General features: G+C 41.2%; 2 protein-coding genes across 11 annotated transcripts in view; one reads left to right on the top strand and one right to left on the bottom strand.

The window, feature by feature from the left end:
* The window catches only part of CLIP4 (CAP-Gly domain containing linker protein family member 4), a 62,743-nt gene extending 47,556 nt beyond the window's left edge, over positions 1-15,187 (bottom strand). For 4 of the 10 annotated variants that reach the window (XM_025215901.1, XM_025215935.1, XM_025215927.1 and 1 more), the window contains exon 1: positions 14,130-14,232. The gene's annotated coding sequence lies outside the window, so the exon portion shown is untranslated. Of the gene's footprint in view, positions 1-5,722; positions 5,747-14,129; positions 14,240-14,652; positions 14,782-15,106 lie in introns of those variants that run through there. The other 6 variants (XM_025215904.1, XM_025215911.1, XM_025215902.1 and 3 more) reach the window with 6 other exon arrangements.
* PCARE (photoreceptor cilium actin regulator) overlaps positions 9,827-17,623 on the top strand; it is a 14,868-nt gene continuing 7,071 nt past the window's right edge. The window contains exons 1-2 of the mRNA XM_025216394.1: positions 9,827-13,388; positions 13,420-14,916. Of these exons, the coding sequence (XP_025072179.1) occupies positions 11,149-13,388; positions 13,420-14,916 (3,737 nt within the window). The 5' untranslated portion in view covers positions 9,827-11,148. The remainder of the gene's footprint in view (positions 13,389-13,419; positions 14,917-17,623) is intronic.

Below are 17,623 nucleotides of genomic sequence, written 5' to 3'. Positions count from 1 at the left end.
CCGCCCCCCACTGCTAGCCCCACCCCCTCCCCCGCGCCACGCCCCTCCGCAGGCTAGACCCGCCTCTCTCCTCTGCGCATGCGCGTCCCGCTGCTCCGTTTTTCCCCTTTCTCCGAGTTCTGTTAGAAAAGGGGCGGAGCAAAGGGAGTGTCCCCGCCCCCTCCTCCTGTTCCCCTCCCCCTGCGCCATGCCCTTCAGCGGGATAGGCCCGCCTCTGCCCTCTGCGCATGCGCGTCCCGCCGCTTTCCCGTAGGTCTGTTAGAAAAGGGGGCGGGGCAAGAGGAGTGGGACAGGCAACGTCACACGGTGGGGGGGTTCCCTGGGCTGGCAATGGCAAGACTAGGGGTGAACACTGGGCCCTGCCCCAGGTCACACCAAGTTGGCTGGAAGCTGGCCCTTGAGTTGCTGTTACACCGGTTAAGCGCTCCCCTAGTCAGCTCTTTGGAGAGTCCTTTTGAATCCTGTCATACCTCCTTTGCACCTGCAGCTGGTCTAAATGCCTGGTGCGATTCACCAGTGACTTGCGTGCCATGTAATATGTGATGGGCTAAGCTGGGACCCTGTTTTTATGGCACGGTAACAGCTTGGTGCCTGTGGCCAGTCTAAATGTCTCATGGGATTCGCCAGGACATTGTGAACTGCATGAGACGTTTGACAGGGGCCTGGCAAGACAGGGCTAGAGCCCAGCTAGTCTGTGTGGCTAAGTAGAAGGCAGGGGAGATTTGCACCTTGTACCCTAAGGAAAGGGAGGAGAGATGGAGAGAGAGAGAAGGAACAAGGTTTCCTGAGCCCAAGCTCACTTCATCCCATGCTGTAGAAGAACATGCATCATACAGCAGTGTATAAAATGGAGGCAGTGGTTAGAATACAAAAGGTTTCATTTTATACAAGGAGTTCGCACTTTTCTCTCTCTCTCTATATATATATATACACATATATACTATAAAGTAGACATAGATATATATAGATGAGAGAGAGAGTAAATATATATACCTTCTAGTATACAGAGTTGTAGTAGAGGATATCTATATTCGACTTTGTATAATCAACTTTATAGAATATATAGAGACAGAATATATACAGAAATATATATATATATAGTTTGTAGTATAAATCGATTATATATATATCTACTTTGCAGCATATATAGAGGATATCTATAATCTACCTTGCAGCATATATAGAGTATACTTTGTAGTATATATAGGGTGCATCTACACTTGATGCTATATCACCGTAGCAACACACTACAGCAACATAGGGTCTGTGGGTGTTTACACGTGACCAGCAGCTGCTTTGCCACAGTGACGCGCTCCCCAAGTTTAGCACGCCGCTACAGCGAAGTAGCTGCTAAAAATAACCGTGTGCCATGCATGCAGTGCAGTATGGGCTGTTACTGCGCCATGACTTAGTAATAATAATAATAATAATCATCATCATCAAGGCACAGTAACAACATCGCCAGAGCTACACATGTAGACATACACTACATATATATACTCTTTATGTGTATATATAGATGTATATACATATACATTGTAATATATATAGTACATATACTGTGTAATTAGAGTACACACACACACAAACGCTATATATATACTACAAAGTATATGTATGTGTACTCTATATATGCTACTTAGTAGATTATACTACTATATATATATACTGTTTTGTAGTATATAGATAGAGTGAATAAATATCTACTTTGTAATATATAGAGAAAGTATATATTTGATTGGGATGTTCCAGTGCTACTGCTGAAACAAAAGCTGAACTTTCCTGGCTGGAGGGTCTTGCCCCTCCACTCAGGATCACATTGATGATCATATTTGGGGTCAGGAAGGAATTTTACCCATGGCTAGATTGGTATGGACTGTGCAAGGTTTTGTTCTGCTGTAGCAGAGGGCATGGCCCTCTACCTGAGATCTCTTGAGCAAGAGAATCCATTTTTAAAGTTTGTTGATCCGTTTTTAAAGTTTGACACATCCCTTTCATATATTCTTGCAACCCATGTGTTGAGAAACGCTGCTCTAAAGTGCCACCCTGCCTTGCCTTCTGCCTAACTTTAGACTCACACAGCTAAAGCTACCTCTCTCTGCTGATGTATCATTACATCTGCTTGATGTTACAGCAGGTGAATAGACTTTCTTCCTCTGTGGGCCTGTATTCAAGTGTGCCCTCCAGTAGATCACCAACTAGTTTACTGGTACCTTGACTTATTCTGTAATGTACGTTTCTTCTTATTACACAACAGTCATACTGTGGGCATTCTCTCTGTCTGTAGCTACTCAAGGACTCGTATTGCTAAGCAGCACTCATGTATTATCTTACAGTATGCGGAGGAGTTAGCCTACTTAGAGACTTGCTGTAGCCAAACTATTCAACTTGTGTGTCTCAATATTGCTAACATTTACAAAATGTATCAGTATGTTTTTCTTAAACAAAAGGTGGGAGGGGGAAGAAAAGGGAATTTATAGACATCTCTTCACATCGCTCTGTTTGGAAGTGACATCTGTAAATAGGCAATCCTTTATAAGATAGAAGATCCTGTTACATCTAGTGTGATGTGAGCCTGCACTAAAATAGTATTGGTCTGTTCTGTAGGCAGACAGATTATGTCCCTTGTTTACACTAGACATGGATTGGTTTGGAAACTATCCAAGATGAGTTAGAGGACATTTCTATCAGCTTAATCAACTGCACCTGCCTATGTTCTCCCAACATGTTGGCACGGAGGCATTTAATGAATACAGTAGTGCCTAGAAGTAAAGCCAATGGAAAATTACAGGTCACCAAATTGAAAATCAGACAGCTTGGATCTGTGGACAGCACCAGCCAGGAGCGCAGCCTTGGTTCTGCCCTGTTTCTCGCTGCTGGTTTCGAAACTCGAAATGTTTCAACACTTTTGAAACATTTCGACTAGCCTCGTTTTGTTTCAAGGCTGTTTCAAAGCCCTTCATTTCAATTCGATCTCTCTGTTTTGAGCTTGAAATTAGTTGAAACAGTCTCAAATCAAAACAACCAGTGAAATTTTGCAGAGCCCTACTGACTAGGAGTTGCCAATGGGCGCAACTGTAAAAAAGGCAAATGAAATCCTAGGGTGTGCCAATGGAGATAAAAAATTCAAGGGCAAAGGTCCACCCAAGCTTAATGGCCCATTGAGCTAATGTGGTTAAGGCCCACCAATTTCTGTAGACAACAGAACACATGGGAGTGATGTGGTTGGCATCACATCCAGCCACCTTTGACTCCCCAGCCTGAATGACCAAATACTTCTTTACAGAAGGGTTGACTAGAAATTACCTTGGGCACAAGTCAAGAACAGAGCTTGAACTCATGCCCCTAAACCTGCAGCAAGATAACTTAGCTCCACTGGCACCACATACCCCTTTCCAGTGGGGAAAGGGAAGTACTCATTATACTGTATAAGGCACTGCAATGCTGTGGCTAGTTCTAGGGGTGGGGTGTGCCCGAAATCTTGCAAAGAAAGACATTTTTTTGCTACTATTTAGTTGGTCCAATGAATGACAGATATCACCTCTGAACCAAGAGCTTTGTGTGACTAGTTCCAGTCACCCAAGTTCAAGAAAGATGAATTCAAACTGAAACAGGTGTAGATAAAGGCTACTAGGATTCTCAGGGGAATGGAGAAATGTGACAAGATGCAACAAAAAAGCCTGGCTTTGTTAGCCTAACAAAAGAAAGGCACAGGGAGATATAATTCCTGTCTAACCATATATCAAGGGGTAAACACTAAAATGGAAGAAGGCAAAAGGACAATACTGGCAAAGCAATAAACAGCTTTAAACTGGCCGTAGGTTAGGTTAGGAATTAGAAGAAGGTTCCAACCATTATAGCAGTGAGATCTGGAACATCTTTCACTTAGAACAGCAGGGGCAAAAAAGACTTAAGGACTTAAAATTAAGCTTGATAAACTTCCGTAAGGGATTATATGACACAGTGCTTTCAATAGCCCGGCACTGAATTCACTGACCAAGACAACCTCTCCAGTCCAATGTTCTTAAAACGATAAGAGTATCTTTTCAGTATTGCCTTTCCAATCTGCTGATTATCAGGAGGTATATTTCTAAGTAAGAACCCCATCACTTTCTCTTCCTCCTGTCTAATATCATAATGCACAGACATCATAATTGCTTATCAATTGCAATGTCCCAAAAAAATGGACTATGGCATCTCTTAATGAAAAAGGCAGGCAGAAAAGGCTAGGTATATAAAGGAAAGTATTTTGCTAGTTAAAATATTTTACTTTTATTTATTTGTCCTGCAGACAGAATCTGGATATTCCTAATCCAACCCCATCAACCTCATAAACACTAGTATCTAAGGGAAAGAACTACTTCAGCCATTATGAAATCATACCTGCAGGGGGTGAAATGTAGTAACTTTGATCAAAGACAGCAGTTCTCCCAAGAGGTTTTGAATAGGACATGAAAAAAGAGCCTAGTTCATTTGAAACTTCAGGGGATCTTCAGAGCACAGTTAGATAACTCTGCTCTGTTTCTGCAAATAATATTCTCAGACAGTTCATGACCACAAGTAGTTAGGATTCTAGTTTTACATCTGATTCAGAAGATGGCACCATCACCACCAGAATGGTGTTTTGTAGTCTCATGCTGGGCCACTGGTTTAGTGATGACTCAGAAGACTGCTACATATTAAAGCACCAACATCTCTTCCTAATTTGGTTTTTCTTAGAAGATCCCCACCAAGTGCAAACTTGCTTAAGCTTGTAGAAGCTGATGCAACCATAGCCCAACATGATATAGCTACCGCCTTATTTTTTAGATCTTCATTAGCATGGTAGTCTATCTTTAAATTTAATCTCTTCTTGCCAGAATTTGTTTTATAAACTGGCTGGAACCAGTTATTTTACAGACCCTAATAATTTGAATATTGTTTCTTACCACACCTTAGGTGTTTACCAAGAAGTGTTTTATCATGAGCCATTTCTGTTGTTTGCCTTCCTGCTTTTCTACCATATCTATTAAACCAATATATTCTAACATTCCCATAAGTAGATCAATAAATAGTACTAATAAATTATACAAAGCAGGTCCTTTTTATCACACCTTATTTCATCCAGAAATTTTTCCTACCTTGGTTGCCTCACCAATAATCTTTTCATAGTGCTTTTACTGAGCTCATGTCCTACATCATGTTTTGTCTCCTCTTTCCTAGTAAGATCTTCTGGGAAAAGGAAGTGTTTTCTTCATGTGATTTTTAAAGAGTCTCAAACATTTGCTACACTGTATAGATTTATAACAAGAACAGACATGACAAAAATCCTGTTTCAACCTGCTGAATAGTCATATAATGAGTCAACAAAGCTTCTATTGTTTACTACCTTAACAAGTAATAGGTTTGGAACAATGATGACCAATCACAGTGCATATGCAAATTAGCTATCATGTGTTAAAGAAACACTGTCAGGTAAAGTTAGGCCAAAAATGTATGTCTTGTTATTATGAGATTTACCGAGATCTTCTGAATAACAGTAAAAAGAATCATGCAAACATTACAATGCAGTATTGACATCTGAATTCTGCTAGTCTATGACATCCTGTAATGGAAATTAACTAGAAATTAAATTGTCAAATTAATAGTGAAAGAGGCATAATTTAATGTATTCAAGGGGGAAAAAAACTGTCCTCACAAACAGATCAATCAGCATTCTGCTAATATCCTTGCATTCATTTACCTTAAGGAATTTAGATGCAATCAACACAACCATTCTTTCTCTTTCTGCATTTCCTTGTCTTGTTCTGTATGTACTTTTCATCTTCTAAAGAAGTAAATAAGACAGGACTGTTATAGGTCACAGTTCCATTCGCTCTACACCTGTATTCATTCTCTAGACACCATTCATTTTCTTCCCTGCTTTAGGCAGAAGTCTTATATATGATCATGTGATTAAAGATTATCTCATAACACATATCTTATACAGGATCAATTTAAGGTTGAACAGGTTGAATAATGCCTAACTTGTATTTGAATTTCGTATCCAAATAGTATTCTTTCAGTAGAGGTTTTGTCTTTGCTTTTTTTAAGCATGTAACTAATGTAGTTCTGTTTTATTTTTAAGAAAAAATGGGAAAGCAAATGCTATTACATACAGCTGTTGCAGATTATGGGTCCAGTGGTCCACCCTGTGCTGCAATACGTGCTTGATATCAGGAGTATTCAGGGTAGCTTGCTAGAGAGCTTGCTATTACTCCTGCTGTCACTCTAAGAGATAGGGGAAGTCCTTCCTCACCTGGTGCCCCTAGAGCGGGAGATGGACTACTTCAATCATGTAGTAGATTCAGAAAGGCCTTGCTGGGGTTCTCTGGTGTGACTTTTAAAGGTATGCTTCTGGAAAGACTGACTGCCCCTGGGTTTCCCGATGCAGTGTGTGCTGCTGTGACAACAACAGACAGCAGTGGCAGCATGGGCCAAGCCATAGGTTGGAATTTCCATGTTTGGGTATTATTTTGACAAGCTGCTAACATTATTCTGCAGGAAGCAGACAATAGGAGGAAATGGTAATACACGCTTATTTTTTAATCAAGTCCAGAGGGAATTTCACTCAAGAAAGAAAATGTACTTTTTGGCCCTGGGCCTTTCTTCTTGCCAAATTTCATAGAATCCTAGGGTTGGAAGGGACCCCAAGTCTCATTTAGTCCAATCCTGTACATAAAGGCAGGATCCACTGTTCCTAAACTAAAATATCCTCCTCATCAGAATGAACAGGAGACCCCCACAAATGGATTTCTAACCCATCATCTTAACTGTGCAACTACCTACACCTACTGTCATCAGTGGAGATTTAGAGTTTCTTTTCAGTTAAAAGTAATGAGAATGTTTTATATAGAGTGTTAGGTAACGTCTCCACCAGTGCAGAGGTATGCTAACCAGTGTAAATTGTGGGGAAGAATGTGGATGAGTGGAAGGGAAGGCTTATCTTCCCAGGCTACTGCTGCTGCAGCAGTGTTAGCACCACTCTGATGGTAGCAGCCCCATAGCTGGGCTCCCTAGGAGCCAGCCCTGGTACCCCATTTGCTTCCTCCCTCTGATATATACATATGGGGTGCAGGACTGTGCCTGTTCTGGCAAAGGCTCCCATGATGGAGGGGGTTGGGGAGTACCATTCCACTTTCTCCACTTCCCCCTCACTCCCTTGATACCCTGCTTGGTGTGGCACTACCCTCCCCATCTACTATGGCCAGGCAGTGACAGCACAGTGCTGTTCTGCATTTGCAGATTCCTGGCATGATTCTAGCACTCCCTCATAGCATCAAGGGCTGGTGCCCAACTCACCTCACCCTAGTTAGGCTACTGTGGCAGGATGTTAGCTGAGTGCCTATGGGAAACTAGGTCAGGACTGTTGCATGTACAAAAGGAAAATATATGGTGGAACATGAACATACCATTGGCATGAGTTGCGTTATTCACCACCACATGAACTAAGAGTGAGTTGTTCAGGACTTTGCAGATAAAATGTTTATACTTCAACAACATTCCTGTGCCCCATCCTGAATTCTTAACACATTTTATTTATGGCAGAAGAACTACTTTAGATTTTTTTTTTCAGTTTGACATAATTTTGTTGAAACTAATTTTTGTACCTCAATAGTTTATAACCAGGTGCCTCCATCACCATGAGTCTCACTGTGGGGAGAAGGGGAAGGATGAAACCTTATAAAACCTGTTCATAAAATAGAAATCTGGTCCACCTGGATCTTGTCCATATGTCTATAGTGGTAGGTCCCAGCATAGGACTGCTCAAGCATATCCTGCCCAAGCACACTGTAAACCAGAAATATACCAGGAGGCTGCTCCTAGCTTGTCTTTCTGTGCCTGTGCCTAAGCCTTCTGGTGCCTAGAGCTGCTGCTTCTTTTGTATAGACAAGGCCATTGGTTTTTTTGCTAGTAGAGTCTAGAAGTGAGGAATTAATTATATCAGCTAAATTTGCTATGTTCTGAGAACACCAAATACATTTGGCAACTTGAAGAGAGATTTTTCAGGAAACTAGAGCTCTGCATCAAAATTGTTAGAAGTCATGTTATTACAAAGAGATGACTGCTAACTCAGCATAAAGCTACATAGTAATTAAAGGTAGTGGAAGATACCTTTTCCAACCTTTACAATACTGAGAGATGTCTGTTTTCTTTAGGATAACTGTATTTAGGAGATGCCAGCTGTGTCCCCTCATCAACACAGAGCACAGCATCATCAGACCAGAGTGGATTATAACAGCTAAGGTTTTTGCTTCTCTACCAATGTTATATAACCATCACCTGCTTACAGTGCTCCTCTACTGTCTGCACTGGACTGACAGGGAAATCCATACATGAAAGAATGAATGGACACCAGTGTGACACCAAATCCAGAAACACACAAAAACCTGTAGCAGAACACTTTACTCTCCTTCAACATTTCATCACTGACCTCAGAGTAGCTGTTCTCAAACAGTACAACCTTAAAAACCAACTAAATGCAAAAATTGTGGAACAAGAAATCATCCACAGACTGGATTGTGTTAAGTGTGGTCTCAACAGAGACTATATAAATTCTTATATAAATTCCCATTGCCTACAGTAGCTTTTATGACCTCAATGTCCGCATAGTTTACTGCTTTGTTTTTTAATTCAACCCATCTTTGCCTCTCTCGCCATTTCTTCTCTCCTTTCCTCCCCTCTTCCTTGTCTTTATATTTAAAGAACTCTTTCTTTTTGAATGCCTGTTCCCTGGGTGTCGATTCACAGCATCTGATGAAGTGAGCTGTTGCTTACAAAAGCTTATGCATCTCCGAATTAGTCTGTAAGGTGCAACTCTACCCTGCCTGCTGCCTGTATTTAGAAGGTAGAAAATAATACAGCTCAGTACATTTAGCCTAGTCTTCATAATAAATTGACAAACTTTGGTTTAAGGAGAGTTTTCTTTCTAAATTTTTATTCACAAAGCACCCTTGAGAAATATTTTTTTTTTAAAAAGCGTGTACTTAATTCAAAATCAAACCAAGCATAACAGCCTGTTGGGCTACTGAGGTTAAGGCACTACAGTTTCTATAGTAAACTGTAAACAAGGGAGTGATGCACCTTGTTTGAATGTCTTTGACTTACCAGCCTGACCAGTTAGAACTGAACTGCTTGGGAGAAGGCAGGTTCAAAGACAGAGTCGAAAGCACATGTTCAGTCCTATAGCAAGAGGCCATAACTGAGTAGTCACCACTTTCAGCTTTCTATTTATTACAGTGTTCTAATTCTTAATCTGTTTTTTAAAAATCAATCAGCAACAAAAGAACAATCCTGCATTGGCCTGAGAATCTATCTGATCAGTAGTTCTCAGCTATACTGCAGAAGTGGGCCTTATCTCTCAAACCCAGTTTTGTGATTTCAGAGATTTTTTTACGTTCCTGGAATCATGCAGTTATGAGAAAATATCAAATTTCATTAAAAATAAGTTTTAAAACCTTTTATGATTGCAAAAGAAATATTGAACACTTCCCTTCTAAAGCTCAAACAAGAAGGTAAATTAAAAGAGCTTTTTAAAATTTCATCATTTTAAAGCCAACCTCATGATTTTTAGAACCTGATTCATAATTTTGGACTGCTTGAAGTTGACTACACTCTGGTAGCATGTCAGAGCATGAATTATATATTGCAAGTTAGGTGTTTTGTGAATATTGAACACTGTGTAGTATAAATTAATGCATGTACAGTAATAAAATGTATGTTGCGTAATAATAACAATGATAATGTCTATATTTTGAATGCAAATATGTTTATTGCATAATATAATTATATACAGTAAAAGCCACATTATCCGGCACTTCATTAACTGGCATGGTCTATTAACCGGCATGTCAGTCAACGCAGCAAAACCGAAACGGGAAGTGGGACTTCCGGTTTCACCAAGTCCTACTTCGGGCCACGGCCCAGGGCAAAGCAGCTTGTGCAGGGCCCCCCCTCCCTGTCCCCCAGCACATTGATGCCAGGGGAATGGCAGCAGGGGCGGCGCGGTTAATCTGAGATATGGATGCACTGGACGCAGCAGGAGGAGCGTCTTTGCCCAACCAGACAAAGACATTTCTCAGGTAACCAGCATATTTGGTTATCTGGCGCCCCCATTCCCCATGGATGCCAGATAACAGAGCTTTTGCTGTAAATTATACTGCATAACATTATTAGACAGACAGACAGACAGACAGATGTGTACTGAAAGTAAGTGTCATTTTTGGCCATACTGCATACACCAAATTCACTTTGAAATATTGTATTATTGTGTTGTGAAGTATTTAGGCTCCAGACCTAGCTAAAATAGTAAAATGGATCCTGAGAAAGATCATGGAAGAAAATAAGCTGTCTGGTTCAGAGGTTACAGAAGAAAAAAAGGAAATAGCTTGTGAGTTGCGAGTGAAACACTGCTAAGAGTCCCTGGAGAAGGAGACTTAATAGGCATCTCTAACCTCTCTGATTCTATGTCTTATACCTTCTGTTTGATCTGTATTTTATCAAGGTCACCCTTGCTCCTGGCAAAGGGCTGCTCACAGGCATTTTTTTCTTCCTCTATTAAAATGGTGTCTCCAACAAGTCATCAAAAACAGGCTCTTCCTTTGGGTGTTAAATTTCAAGTTGTAGGGTGTTTCGCGAAGGGGGAAAGAGGAAAAAAAGGGCTCAAAATTAATTTGCCTTGGAAGTCAGTACTGCAAGAAAGTTCTCTATTACAGATGCAACATGGGTGCTGACTGGCTGAAGCCTTCTTACCCTAATGAGCTTAAAATCTTATTTGTAGTTGACATCTGTCAAGACAGAAGCAAAATACACAAGTCCTCTTAATCCATTAGCTCTAAGTTCAGACAAGCTTTCACATTGCTTTTCTGCAATAGAAAAGGAATATTTAAAAGGAAACAAAATACAATGGGATGGTGTGTACTTTCCTTGTGACGGGATCCTGGGAAGTAAGAAAAATTGATTATGATATAAAAAAAAAGACTTTCTACAAACTGGAAGAATTGTCGATGAAGCCCTTATGAGAAAAATGCCAGATTCCAGTACGGGATGAAGCCGTAAGTTTTATTATCTCTTATTCTTTATTCGATCATCTGGATATTGACAGAAAAGGCTGACAAACAAGGTGACAGGATGGGCTGCACACCCTCCCGCAGTGAGATTGTTAATCATATTGCAAAAATTGGAGGAAGGACTCTAAATAATCCTAAAGGTATCTTTCCTGTTGATCCTGGGGACAAAGAGTTCTCAATTCCGTTGCTGGTCAAAAATTCATCTTACTATAACACTGATGAGAGCTCCCAGAGTGGGAGTCAGACGAAAGATGGTCTGAAGGAAAATCAGGAAAAAGTACTGGAAAGGGACAAAAATGCTAACTTCCATTTGTCATCTGAGGATCATTCACATCACAAGATCCTCAAAGATGACAAGAAAATCAAGAGGACAGAGGCTGAATCATCCCTGTCCAAAATGACCGAGTCTCAAAAACATGTAGCTGGGGAGACACGGATCAAAAAGCAAAGCTCCTGTGAATCAGAAACAGCTGCTTGCACTTTGGATGACAAGAATGAAAGCAACTCAAAGCAAATACCTAAGAAAGCAAAGAAACAAAAAAGCCACAAACAGGCAAAGCAGGGTCGTCACTGCAAAACCAAAGAAAAGTCCATCTCACCTCTGTGTGAGACTGAGGAAAAGGTGGATTTCCCAGAGTTGCTTGTTAAAGCCCATCAGAATGCTTATGCCTTCCTAAATCCCAACCTTTCCAAGTATGAAGCTATCCTATGCATGGCCAATCAAGCTACCCAAACTCAGCTGCACTTACAGCAGATGGTGAGCTTTCTAGTGCTTCGCTTTGATGAAATCAACCAGCTCTTGGAAGAAATTGCCAACGATGGGGAAGAACTCCTCAAAGAGGTTGGTGAGAATCTATTGTGGCCAGCTGGGAAAGATGATCCAAAGGAGCATCCAGATCTTTTGCAGCAGTTACTACAGTATACAGTCAACAAAATGCAGGTGGTAAATGGAACAGTGGCTTCCCTAACCTCGGATGCCTTGCAAGAGTCATGCAGCTACTTACAGTCTGCAGCCAGCAATTTGGAATTAAAACTGAAGGCAAAGCAAGGTTTTGATGAACGCTTACTAAAGACCATAAAATTGCTTGAAGCCTCTGCAGTGGGGCCCTCTGAATCCCATAGCAATGATAGGACTCTATATTCTGAAGACAGTGGTATTGGCGCAGACAATGAATCTGTCAAAGGATTCAAATCCCTTGATAAGCTTGGAAAGGAAGGAAGCTGCAAGGCTTGTGTTTGTGATCATTCATCCCAAAAGCACATCGGACCACCAGAAGAATATATGGAGGATGGCACATCAGCATTAGTCACAACCAGATCTCAGGACTATGCACTTGAAAGGCATGGTAAAGCAGTATTTTATCCATCTGTGGACAACAAAAAAGGAATTCCGTGCCTGGAGTCAGCAATAGATCTTTCCATCAGCCCCCAATGTTCAAGCCTAATCAAAAGCCATTCCCTAAACTCCTTCCTGTCTGATTCCACCCAGGAAAGCGAACATTTAAAAAACTGTGAGTCAATAGATTATCCTTCTGAAGATGAGGAGAGTACCCTGGGGGAGGAGGAGGATGACAATGTAAGTTTATCAGAAATGAGTAAGGATGCTCTACTTAAAAGACAAATGTCTTCACCAGCAGTAACTGATACTGCATGGAGAACAGCCACTAAAAGGATTGAGAATCCAGAGAAGGAAGAGATAATATTGAAGATGAAAGATGCAATCAGTGAAAAGATCAAGTTTGTCCCAGCTGGATCTGAACCGATGGGGTGGGTAGAAGATGGAAAAGCAGCAGTCACAGCAAGGCCTAGTACAGCAAGTGGCAGTCGGAGACTTGCAGTTAAACAAAGAAGGTCTAGGTCAGAGGAGTCCCTCAGAAGCCAGGCAGAGGACCCAACCCTTTTAGAACTCCAAAGGACTCAAAAGGAGCTCAGCAAAAGACTGGAAATATTTTATGCACTTAATGGGAGCAAAGATACTGATGGAAAGTGGGAGTCCCTAAAACCAAGAGCAGTGGTTTATGTGCAAGACGCTGAGCCTACTACTCTTAGACCTTCTAACAACAAATTAAAGGCATGCCTCTCAAAAAACTTCAGCATTTTGCCTAATCAGGATAAGGTCCCATTATATAGGGCTGAGCAAAATCCTGCCAGTCAGCCCGATCAGAGGAGCAGTAGAACACCTTCAAACATTGCTGTGTTCACTCAAGATTCATCAAATGGGAAAGACAATGAACCTCCTGAAACACAAACATTGAACAGTGGCAGTTGTACCCCTCGTAAATCCGTCAAAAAGCTTATTGAGTGAAGGCCTTGTGAAACCTATTCATTTAAGACCCTTAGGACCAATAAAGTGCATCAGAAAATATGGACTTCCAGTAATGCCTCCCACCCTTCCCTTTCAGAGAGGATTAGCACCTTTAAGTCACAAGCATCGTGTCTTGCCAGTCAGAGACACAAACCTTCCAAGCACAAATGCAACCCAGTGTAACTCTTCAGCAGCTCTTCCACCTCCTCCTGCTTCAGAATTAAACACAACTGACACAAATGGAGAATATGATGTAGATTTTGAGAATCTTCCCCCACCACCTCCTGAAATATTAATGGACAATTCATTCGACTTATCTGTGTCTGAAGAAAGTATAAGAATGGAAGGAAACTCTTTAGAAGAGACTAAAAAGCCTGCCAAAACAGAGATTCACATGGCTAAGAGAGCACAAATTTCTCCAAAGATGAAAGCCTCCCTATATTCTATTGATTTATTACCAAGTAAAAATATCAACAGCCCCAATGTTTTTATTAGTAAAGTTTTAAGGAACACTGGAGCAGACCCAAAATTTGGAAAATATGCATCAGAACAGAATCCTTCCAATCTGTACAGCCAAGAAAATACATTAGCATCTCAGAGAGAGCAGGAAATGAAAGAGGCTGCAGATTTGTATAAGCAAACTCATAAAATAATACCTCTTCCATATCCCAGTGGATTATCAAAACAAAACAGAAAGGAAAACCCATCAGAAAGGAAAGAGTCTGGTATAAATTTACCTTCCGAGCAAAACCCAAAGCAAAGTTCTCCTGATTCACTCAGGAGAAATGAGAAAAGCGCAGTTCTCCTTAGAAGAGTCTCTCCCACACGAACACCACCTTCTTCTCCACCCACTGAGAAACGGCTCTCAAGTCCACCTATACATCCCAGACACGTTGTGCAGGTTTTTAGCCCTGTGCAGCCAAATTGTTCTCCTACACACAGGCAACCTAGTCCTCCAACCAGCCCAAAAGTATCAAGCCCTCCAACACAAAAGAAGATGTCTTCTCCACCGACTCAACGAAAACTGTCTAGCCCTCCAGTGGGACGCAAACAAAGCCCACCAACTCAGCGCAAGATGTCAAGCCCTCCAACGAACCGCAGAGAAGCAAGTTCACCTCCATTCTGTGCCACCCCATCCCCACCAACTTCTCCATCTTGGTCATACAAAGGACTAAAAATCCCTTCAGATTCCAGTGATGAACAACAACCTCCTTCCTCAAAGGTTGGCAGTAATGTACATTCAATATTTTGCCCAGCCACCTCTTCTTTATTTGAAGCCAAACCTCCATCTCCGCCTAGCAAACCCACTGCAGAGGTCACAGGCAAAACTGAAGTTTCAGCTTTTGCCCCGAAAAACAGTGTTCCGCTCAGACCCTGGGGGGATCAGTCCAGAAGGCTGGCTGCAAGCGCTGTCAACCCTCAGCCTTTTGTCAAGAGAAGCTTCTCTGACCGCAGACCAGGGTTTCAGCTGAGGCTTCCAGCACCAGCCTCAGCCAGCAGTGAACCTGCACTTAACCAGCCCAGGTGAGAAACATCCTGCTTTCAGTCCAGATTTATAGGTTGTTTCATGCTCTGTATGCTTTCTGGTTTTGGCGAGAGTTTAGTCCAGTCCAAAGATCTCTGAGAAGTACCCAATTATGTGCAGAACAGTAGTACCAGGATCCCCACACCCACTTTGACCACTCTTACGCTAACCAAGACTTGAATAATTCACCTCCCAGGCTGCAGGAGGGAGTTCAGTCTACAGAATTCATTCAAGCCTTGGCAGTCAACTGAGACAGCTAACCAGACTCCCAGTTAGAGACAGATTTTGTAGTGCAGAACACTTCACTTTAGACGCATGCATTCAGTTCGTGTAATGCATGAGACAGCCCTCCAACAGTAACAGTTATACACTGCTAATGACTTGGGTTGGTTTCGGATGAACAACCTGGAGAGAAAGGTTATCTTGCTATAAGTCCCTGAGCCAATCTCTGAACTGAATTCTGTGTTTAAATATTTTAAACTACTAAACAGAAACTGTGTATAGGTGATTTGCAGGCATCTATCTCCTCAGTTACAAAGCTTTATTCATAAAGCTGGCACTTGAAAACCTGATCTCATCATTTGGGCCTACATTTTAAAAGCCAGCTACTGGTTTGGGGTGATTCAGTTGGTGGGTGCACACTTAGAGCTTGCTCATGAAAGCTACAAAGCTTCTGCAGTTGCCATGGACTTACAGATGTGGTTGTTCTGAAAAATTGTGCCTCCCTCCCCCCCCTTTATTCAAGTTGAGTCCTCCATAATCAGTGATCACTTTTGAAAAAGCTGACCTTAACATATCCAGTACTTAAAATTACAAGACAAGCTGGGAAATGTAATTCATCAATGTTTGCAAATTAGACTAAGATCATCAAATGTCATGGAAGTGCAAAATGTTTTTATTTTAGCTTTTCATGATCTTAGAACATTTAAGTCCATTAAATTTTAAGCTATACAAGAGGATTAAAAGCCTGATCATGCATCCCTTTCTCATGCAAGCAGCATTTATACTAATGTCTGTAGCTCTGCTAAAGTCAGTTGAACCATACATGTGAATAAGAGTTTGCAAGATCAACCCTCAGCCAATAAAACCCCATCTTTAGTGTATATGTGCATATGACTGGGTGTATTAACACACACATATATATACAAAATGTATCTGCAGTACAGGAATGAACTTAGAACATAAATCCAATGTCCAGATATGTCCTAGTAAACAAAATAGGACCCAACTTCTCTCTTGAGTATTGCAAATAACCATATATGTCTAATGCTGGTTACCTATACAAAATAATGACAAAGCCTTCAGTGAATACTAATGGTTTTGCATCCTGGGCTGTTTTATTGCGCTATACTTTGTAACGTTCAGAGTAAGTTTTAGCTCCTAAACAATGCATTTTTTATGTACAGTGTAAAATCGGCATCATCTGCTACAGTGTCTGCTGGCTGAAATAAATGTTTCCAAGAGGGCTGTATGTCAAGCCTTGAGCCAAAAAATGCATTGCCAGTTTTATAGATTAATTTTAAAAATAGGCTATTATAAATTGCTAGTTAATTTCTTCTTCGATGATGAATATTATCTGTCTGTTGTACTCAGTCACAGCACAAATGATAATATAAAAAGGACACTGAAATAAACTATAAATACAATTGCTCTTTTCATGAAACACTGATATATCTCTCTGAGTCACAAATATACAGGTTCCCAAGTCACTTCAGAAAAAAGAAACATACACTGAGTCAAACTCAGTTTTACATTTCCACCAGTGTAATCCCAGAGCAATTCTATTGAATTACTGAAGATTTGTATCACTTTAAGTGGGAGTGAATTTGGGTCCACTATTTACAGCTTACATTGATTTAATATGCAAAGCAATCTTGCTTTTTTCTTAGGTTTAAAATCAACTACTCAGCCTGTGGCTTATAGACACTGCTTTGAATTTTATAATATACCTATCTGGGCCCTAATGACATGCACAGTGACAAGCAGATGTGTGATGTTTGAGGAATCTGCACACTGAATATTACAAAAAGCCTTGAAGTTCCCAGTGTCACTGCCTATAGAACCAGCACTGCATCTTCTAGGACACTGAAATGAAATGGTTTCAGAGCATAGGCATGCTGCTGCATGGCTAGTGACTCATAGCTCAAGCAGCAGTTTTCATTAACAGAACTGTACGCAACCCCCTGGGCTCTGATTCATTACTTCCAAATGCAGTAGCCATACAAGGCTTCATCAGCTTCTCTCCTCATTCAGTTGGCAGAAGCAAAATTTTAAAATGCTTAAGCCTTAAAATGTCAAGAAGTAGCCCATGGATCCCAGTGTCTCCAGGCTCCAATAAAGTCCAGATCTAGATCTGAACTGCACACTACAGGCCCATGCAAGGACCAAGCTTCTCCTCATTATTCCTCGCTTTACCATGCCCAAGACCTTCCTATCCCCCTCCTTTCTTACCAAGCTTAGCAAACTCCTGGCCACACTCTCCCTGGTGAGCATCACATGTGGACCTCTCTCAACAGGCTGACTTACTCCTACCTGTCCCTAGACTGCCAGCCTGGCAGGACCAACCCTGGGCACTTGTCAGTGCCTTCCAGCTTCTTCCTGTGCGTTAATCTGTGAGGAGGGTCAGGAAACTGTAAGAAGAGCAGGAGGCAGGGAGTATTGTGAATGCAGATAGGAAGAATAGCATTTACCTGCCAAAGGGAAAGA

This window comes from Alligator sinensis, unplaced genomic scaffold (assembly GCF_000455745.1).
Source record: "Alligator sinensis unplaced genomic scaffold, ASM45574v1 scaffold138_1, whole genome shotgun sequence".
Classification (NCBI taxonomy): domain Eukaryota; kingdom Metazoa; phylum Chordata; order Crocodylia; family Alligatoridae; genus Alligator; species Alligator sinensis.
The sequence above is the reverse complement of the archived record's forward strand: the minus strand, read 5'-3'. Positions and strand labels throughout refer to the sequence as shown.